Source organism: Adiantum capillus-veneris, chromosome 14 (assembly GCF_014529385.1).
Source record: "Adiantum capillus-veneris isolate H3 chromosome 14, ASM1452938v2, whole genome shotgun sequence".
NCBI classification, from domain to species: domain Eukaryota; kingdom Viridiplantae; phylum Streptophyta; class Polypodiopsida; order Polypodiales; family Pteridaceae; genus Adiantum; species Adiantum capillus-veneris.
Window position 1 is genome coordinate 157,712,435 of NC_140944.1, and position 7,616 is coordinate 157,720,050.

Below are 7,616 nucleotides of genomic sequence, written 5' to 3' on the forward strand. Positions count from 1 at the left end.
TCCAGTTTGGCTAAAAATGCCCTTTTCTTGCAACGTACTATACGCCGAAGAGCAATCCGAGACTGCTTATGTGTGATGATCCCAAGTGTAAGCTCTTTCTGGACCTGGGTTCTCGTCTCTCTGCATTCCTCGTCATACCAACTGTTTTGAGGCATGTTCCCAGCTCCTCTCTTCTGAGCAGGTTGAGAGAGAGAGAGAGAGAGAGAGAGATGAAATGAAATGAAATGTCGTATTAACGTTGTCAACAGGCCAAAGTGACCAAAACTTACAATGTGGTGGATCTGATACAAAGTTTGAGTAACAAAATAAAAACTATAGAATCCTAAGCTTCTAAATGTGAGCGGAGAAGCTAGCTGGGCTTGTGTAGGATATGAGCAGGGGTTAGGGGTTTGAGAGTGAGAGAGAGAGAGAGAGAGAGAGAGAGAGAGAGAGAATACATCTATTTCAGAAGCACCCAATACAAAGGCACTTTCCTTCTTCAAAACAATGCCTAAAGTCGGCACCAATAATCACAATCCTTCGCCTTTCTATCTTTGAAATAAAGGATGTGATATTGTGGCAATCACGACACATTTGCATTTCCGATCTGACGAGGATATCCTCTCCTAAACGTGTGTTGATGAGTGCACATGCAACAGCAAAATTCTGAGAATGACTACAAAGCAATGGTGGATTTGTCGCATGAGACATGTCATGGGCCACCCAATTTGAAATAGGAAGGCACTCTTCCTGCGACATTTTGTGAGCGATATCCTCTAGCTTCAAGTCAATCTCTTTGCTTTGAACGTGCTCAGAATCACCAACACAAAACTCATGAGCCAGATTATTTGAAGCCATCCACAAACTGCGCCCCGGCTGCTTCCATGCTCTGTTCTGGATTCTCAAGGCTTCAATGTCTTTGGCCTTCTCCGGCATTCCTGCTGCTTCATATATACTCACCATTACCCTGTAAGCTGATGCATTGCATCTATCAAGCTCTACTGCCTGTTCAAAAGCCCAAATCCCCACATTCACATCTACCCATTTCCGGCAAGCACCCAAAAGGCAAAGCCATGTCGATGAGTTAGCAGGAAATGGCATCTTCTGAAGCACTTCAACTGCCTTATCCAGGTGCCCCGCACGTCCGAGAAGGTCAACCATGCATGTAAAACAATCTACATCAGGCTTCAAACCATAGGTAGCTTCCATATTATTGAAAAGCTCTTGGGCCTTCTCAACCAGACCTTGATGATTACACAAGTTTAGCAGGCAAAGAAACGTCACTAAATCCGGAGGGATGCCCTCCCTTTGCATTTCTTCAAAGCAATTTAGTGCTTGCTCACCTTGACCTTTTTGTGCATATCCTGCGATCAAAGCACTCCAGGAGACGACGTCATGAAAAGGGAGCTTTTCCATGACACTTTGGGCCTGGGGAAGAGCACCACACTTGGCATACATGTCCACAAGAGCACCACCAAGTAATATATCATGCTCCAGTAACCCTTGCCTAGAAACCTCATCATGAATTTTCTTTCCCTTGTCAATGGCTCCAATTAGGGCACATGCTTTGAGGAGAGACATATAGGTCACCGAATTTGGGCGAATGCCCTCACGCTGCATTCCTTCAAAACAATCCAGAGCATGTTGACCCTGCTCATTTTTGACATATCCTGTGATCAAAGCACTCCAGGAGACAACATCGCGAAAGCGGAGCTTTTCTAGGGCACTTTGTGCCTGAGAAAGAGCTCCACACTTGGCATACATATCCACAAGAGCATTACCCAACACTATGTCATGCTCAAGCAAACCCTTCCTCAAAATCTCTTCATGAATTTGCTTACCTTTATTGACGGCCCCGATCACAGCACATGCTTTAAGAATGCACAAATAGGTCGTTGCATCTAGAGCGATGCCCTCACTCTGCATTTGCTCAAAACATTTGAGAGCCTCTTGGCCTTGTCCCTCTTGAACGTAACCTGTGATCAGAGCACTCCATGAGACCACATCACGAGACGAGAGCCTCTCTAGTACACTGCGCGCTTGGGGAAGAGCACCACACTTGGCATACATGTCCACAAGGGCATTACCCAGTATTATATTCTGTGCTAACAGACCCTGCCTCAAAATCTCATCATGGATTTGCTTTCCCTTGTCAAGGGCTCCAATGACAGCACAAGCTTTCAAAACGGACACATATGTCACTGCATTTGGAAGGATGCCTTCGCGTTGCATTTGTACGAAGCAGTCTAGCGCCTGGCGGCCTTGCCCCTTTTGAGCATATCCTGCAATCAATGCACTCCAAGAGACAACGTTGCGGGAAGGGAGCTTCTGTAAGACACTATGTGCCTGGGAAAGATCACCACATTTGGCATACATGTCCACAAGAGCAGTACCAAGTACTACATTATGCTCCAGCAACCCCTGCCTTGAAATCTCCTTGTGAAATTCCTTTCCCTTCTCGATGGCTCCCGTCAGAGCACAGGCTTTCAAGACGCATGAATACGTCACCACATCAGGAGGGATGCCCTCCTGTCTCATTTGTTTAAAACAGTGTAAGGCATTTTGGCCCTGCCCATCTCGGGCATAGCTTGCTATCAATGCTGTCCACGGGATAACACTACTGCTGTTGTGCGTGTGAAGTAATGCTTGAGCTTTCGGCAGCTCACCGCACTTTGCATACATAGTTACTAAAGCATCTGCGTACATTTTCTCAGCTAAACCTCTTCTTTGAAGCTCGATATGTATGCTGGTGCCTCTTGACAGATCCTTATTCTTACTGCACGCCCAAAGTCCGGGGAGAAAAGCGTTGGAAGGGGATGTCATTTGAATGCACTGCTCAATTGCGAGTCCATGCCTGACGAGCTCGTTGCTGACCCAAGATGGATTGCTAGGGCTATCCATCCATAAGGGCTGTTTGGTGAGTTTGTGCTTGAAATCGGGCTGCCTGGGGGCTCGCTTGCTGCTTCGATTGTCCCACCACTGAGAGGTATCCCTGAAGAAGTCCTTCCATGACGAGTCCAAGTCCTCCCCAGCTGCTGCGCTGCTACTCGTCGAGAACCCAAAGCTCTGTAGCTGATGATGCATCGCGAGGCGTTGTTTGGCCAACTATCTACTCGGAGGCATGTGCATGTGCTACTCGATTTGCTAGTGCTAGAGAGAGAGAGAGAGAGAGAGAGAGAGAGGCTTTTTATTTTATTTTCTTGTCAAAGTCACAATTGTGAGTGGAGAAATATATTAAAAACCAAGAAAATTACAATGAAAGCCATGCTCCCACTGAAACATGGCATCTACCAACAACCAAATTCCAAAAGGCCAGATACAATAGTTGATAAAGGGCACCACCGTGAAACTGCATGTTTAGTTGTTAATAGAGCCACCCAAAGCAAAGGAGATCATAAAGCCAAGACCGGTTTGGGGTTGCCACCAAGGAGAGAGCCTTGCCACAGCGACCCCCTTGATCGCCAAGCCAATGCGAGGGAACTTAACGCTGAAGAGAAAACCAACTAGTAACCAGGCCCTGGCTTTTACAAGACGTGAGTAACCCATATAGACAGAGGCTTGCTACAATATCAAGAAATTACTTTTTTTCCTGCTTCTTCTTTTTTGTCAGACTAGTACTAGTCGTAGATCCCAAGACATTTACAAGTTGGCTAATGAGGTCAAGCTTCTAGTCCTGAATGTCACTGACAAGAATGTCGAGCTGGGGTTTTTATTGGTCGTCAGAGGCTCTATTAAGGGTCCAAATGCTGAGTGGAGTATCCCTTCTAGGAGGATCAAGTTCTTCCCTCGTAGAACCGTCTTGAGCTTCAAGCATATCACCATCGGGGTTCACGTTCTAGGGAGAGGTGAGAACCCCACCTTAGAGCTTCTAAAGCCACCACTGCTAATAAGCGCGATGAGAATGTCACTGGTAATAATCGCTCTTTTCCCTTTTTTATAGCAAAACGCATATTATCTTATGATAGTCAGTGTGCCAAAGTTAAGTGAAGTTATCGCATTGATTTTTTATAGGAGGCCACCAAGAGGCGATATCTCTAGTAGGAGTGATCCCAAAGCAACCATGAAAGGACCGGTAGATAACACTATTCAAGGAGCCTGATGACGATTGCCGATCCAAGTTCCAAGGAGTAGAGGATTGGAGAGAGCTTTTTAGGGAGATCTCTCTCTCTCTCTCTCTCTCTCTCTCTATATATATATATATATATATATATATAACACATGTGTATTTATGTATGTATGTATGCACAGATAAGGGGAGGGATGTATGTATACACACACACACACATATATGTATATAACACATAGATAATGGGAGGGATGTATGTACACACACACACACACACACATATATATATAATATATATATATAACACATATGTATTTATGTATGTATGTATGCATAGATAAGGGAAGGATGTAGACAATATACACATACATATATAATTTACATTTATATATTTATATATAATATTTCCCTAGCTCTCCCTCTCTCTACCCTCTCTCCTAGCGCTCACTTGTGAGCATGGTGGAAGAGAGAGGGAGGGGGGGAGATGGTAGAGAGAGGGAGAGGGAGAGAGCTGAGAGAGAGAGAGAGAGAGAGAGGGAAATATTATATATATATAGATATATATATATATATATATATATATATATATATATTCACACACACACATATATATATTTATACACACACACACATATATATATATATGTATGTATACACACACACACACACACGTGTGTGTGTGTGTGACATGTGTGTGTGTGTGTAAGCTCTCTCCGCGAGGGAGCTTTTTATAAATTTTTGCTACTGTAAGTAAAAATTAAAAAAAAAGCTCCCTAAAAAGCTTCCTCAAAAATCTCTCTCCATTCCCATCCCCCAAGTTCCAGCCCTCACACTCACACTCCACCAATCACCCTCTCTCCTAGCGCTCACTTGTGAGCATGGTGGAAGAGAGAGGGAGGGGGGGAGATGGTAGAGAGAGGGAGAGGGAGAGGGCCAAGAGAGAGAGAGAGAGAGAGAGAGAGAGAGAGGGAAATAATATATATATATATATATATATATATATATATATATATATATATATATATATATATATATATATATATATATATATATATATATATATATATATATATATATATATATTCACACACACACACACATATATATATGTATGTATATACACACACACGTGTGTGTGTGTGTGTGTGTAAGCTCTCTCCGCGAGGGAGCTTTTTTTAAATTTTTGCTAGTGTAAGTAAAAATTTAAAAAAAAGCTCCCTAAAAAGCTTCCTCAAAAATCTCTCTCCATTCCCATCCCCCAAGTTCCAGCCCTCACACTCACACTCCACTAATCACCCAAACCTAATCTAGTCCATAGGAGGATCAGCTTAGCCCCACGCACTCACACCCTCGAGATCACCACACACATCGACGGACAAGGAAATATCTATTATCAAGTGCAGCGAGCAAGCTATTCGTTCAGCGAACCATCATTACCCTCACTACATAATTCACTAATGCTCTCTCAAGTGTCTCAAGAAATTCAACGTGTGACATTTCAAAAACTGCAGAGAGACAAAAAATCTTTTTACCGCTCTATTGTCCACCCCATAATATTGTGGTGTGGGGTCGGACGGCCTTGGTGTGAACTCATGTCATGTGTGTGCCAAGAATCAAGATGTAGCTTCATTTATCAATATATACAGGTGCTTGCTCTCTGGCAAGGCATGCTGAGTTTGGTTTAATCTCTTGTCCACATGTGAGCACATCACATTGGTGGAGACTGTGGCCACTTTTTTGCCACTCTAATATCTCTGCTTAGCGATGGCAGTCTTGTACGATCCTGGCTAGAGGGAGACTCATTCTTAATAGTCTTTTCTATATACACTCCTCCTTCAAGCGCTACATTCTAGTTCCTTGCCTTTGCTAGTCATAGTCTCTCCAACCCTCACCCTATTTTTGGAATCCCCAAGCAGAGCACAACATTGATGCTACAAGCACTATCCCCAAATGCCTTCCTTGACCTCCACTCTTTTCATGCCATAAGGTCTCACCAAAGTTTCTCATTCATCATTATTGGAGCTTGTCACAATACCTACACGAAGCCCTACCACAAACTTGTTCGCCATCATCTTGTACAAACATCTCAACCCCACTTTGAGCTAGCAATGTGCTATTACATCACCGCTGCCCTCTTACCTATTATGCACCTACTGACGCCCCCACACCTCAATTAACATCAGCCTATCTTGATTTTTCGTGCATGTGCAGGTCGAGTTGCTTTGCAAGTGCTCATGATGATGAATACACACACCCTCACACAAGGCAAGCCTAGTCTAAAGAAGCAACAAGGACACATGTCAAGTTTCTCTCCATGTTACCTCATAAGGAACCTAAAGCCTAATGGTTGGCATCTAAAGGGGTCCAATAAGATTTTAGCTGATTAAATTAATTGTTTAAGCATTTTTCAAGTCCTCTCTCTCAAAGGGCAAAGGAGGACACTTGTCCAAAGACTACCCCTACTGCTTGAATGGACCCATGCTTCTCACTGGCTAGGCTTGAGAGAGCCAATGAGCTTAATGCATGAGCTAGAAGAGGGGGTCGACCCAAGCAAGGAGGGGCCTTGCTTGTAAAATATACTCTCTCCCACACACACTCACACACACTCTCATTGTGTGAAGTGCAAATGCAAGAGCTCTATCTCCTTCTCCAAGCTTGTTGAGAAGTTGAGAGCCTACACCAACACTCTTGGCTATGGAATGCAAATCCAACCAAGATCCATGCTTCAATACATAAGCTTTCCATCTTCTTAATCATAATTATTATGCTATTATCCTATGCGATGCAAGAAGAGTGATGAGAACTGAGGAACTATCTCTTTCTCATATGTTACTTCTTCTTCCTCTTCCCTACCCTCATTCCCCACTAGCTCTCTCCAAGGTGTTTGAGGCCTTGGGACTGAGGCCAAGGATGGTTAATACTTTTACAAAGGTTATGTTATGATTGTGATGCATGAAATTTTCCATCTTCATTGAATCACCTAGGTCTCAAGGAAACCAAAGATTGTATTGTATATAGTCTCTCTCTTCATGGGAGAATCTATAATACAAAAGCCTATTGGAGGGGGGACCAAATCCACATAAATTTGGTCCTCAATTGTTGTCATGTTCTCTAATTCTCTCTCTTGAAAAATTATTTTTCATGCCAAGTTAATTAGTATAATGGTTGTGTTGCTACCACATGATTAAGTTCACCCTCTATGTTCTCAATGTAGTCTTATAAAAATGCTCACTATAATTCTCTTAATTTTGCTATTCTCAATGTTCATAGGCCATTTCCATTACACCACCTCTCAAATCAACTCCCTCTCATTGCATGTGCAGTACTGCATGCCTTCCACCTCAACCACTAAATCACTTGCACTTACACTCCCTCTCAACTCAGACATTGGCTAGAGCAATGCACCATGGGCACTCGCCACCTCCAACCTGGACCACTACTTCCAACCTCGAGATGCTCGCGAGCATGGGGGGGGGGGGGGGGGGGGGGGGGAGATAGAGATTTTATTATCATCCTCGGAGGTCAAATATGACCTATGGGACCAAAGTTACATGTGATGTGATATGTGTGT

At 43.5% G+C, this 7,616-nt stretch overlaps 1 protein-coding gene across 1 annotated transcript; it reads right to left on the minus strand.

Annotated features, from left to right (window-relative positions):
• Positions 1–418: 418 nt before the first annotated feature.
• LOC147443425 (putative pentatricopeptide repeat-containing protein At3g15130) lies at positions 419–3,137 on the minus strand. The gene has a single exon (XM_086529297.1). It carries the CDS (start codon positions 3,061–3,063, stop codon positions 445–447), a length of 2,619 nt encoding a protein of 872 aa, XP_086385423.1. The 5' UTR covers positions 3,064–3,137; the 3' UTR covers positions 419–444.
• Between the last annotated feature and the right edge of the window lie 4,479 nt (positions 3,138–7,616).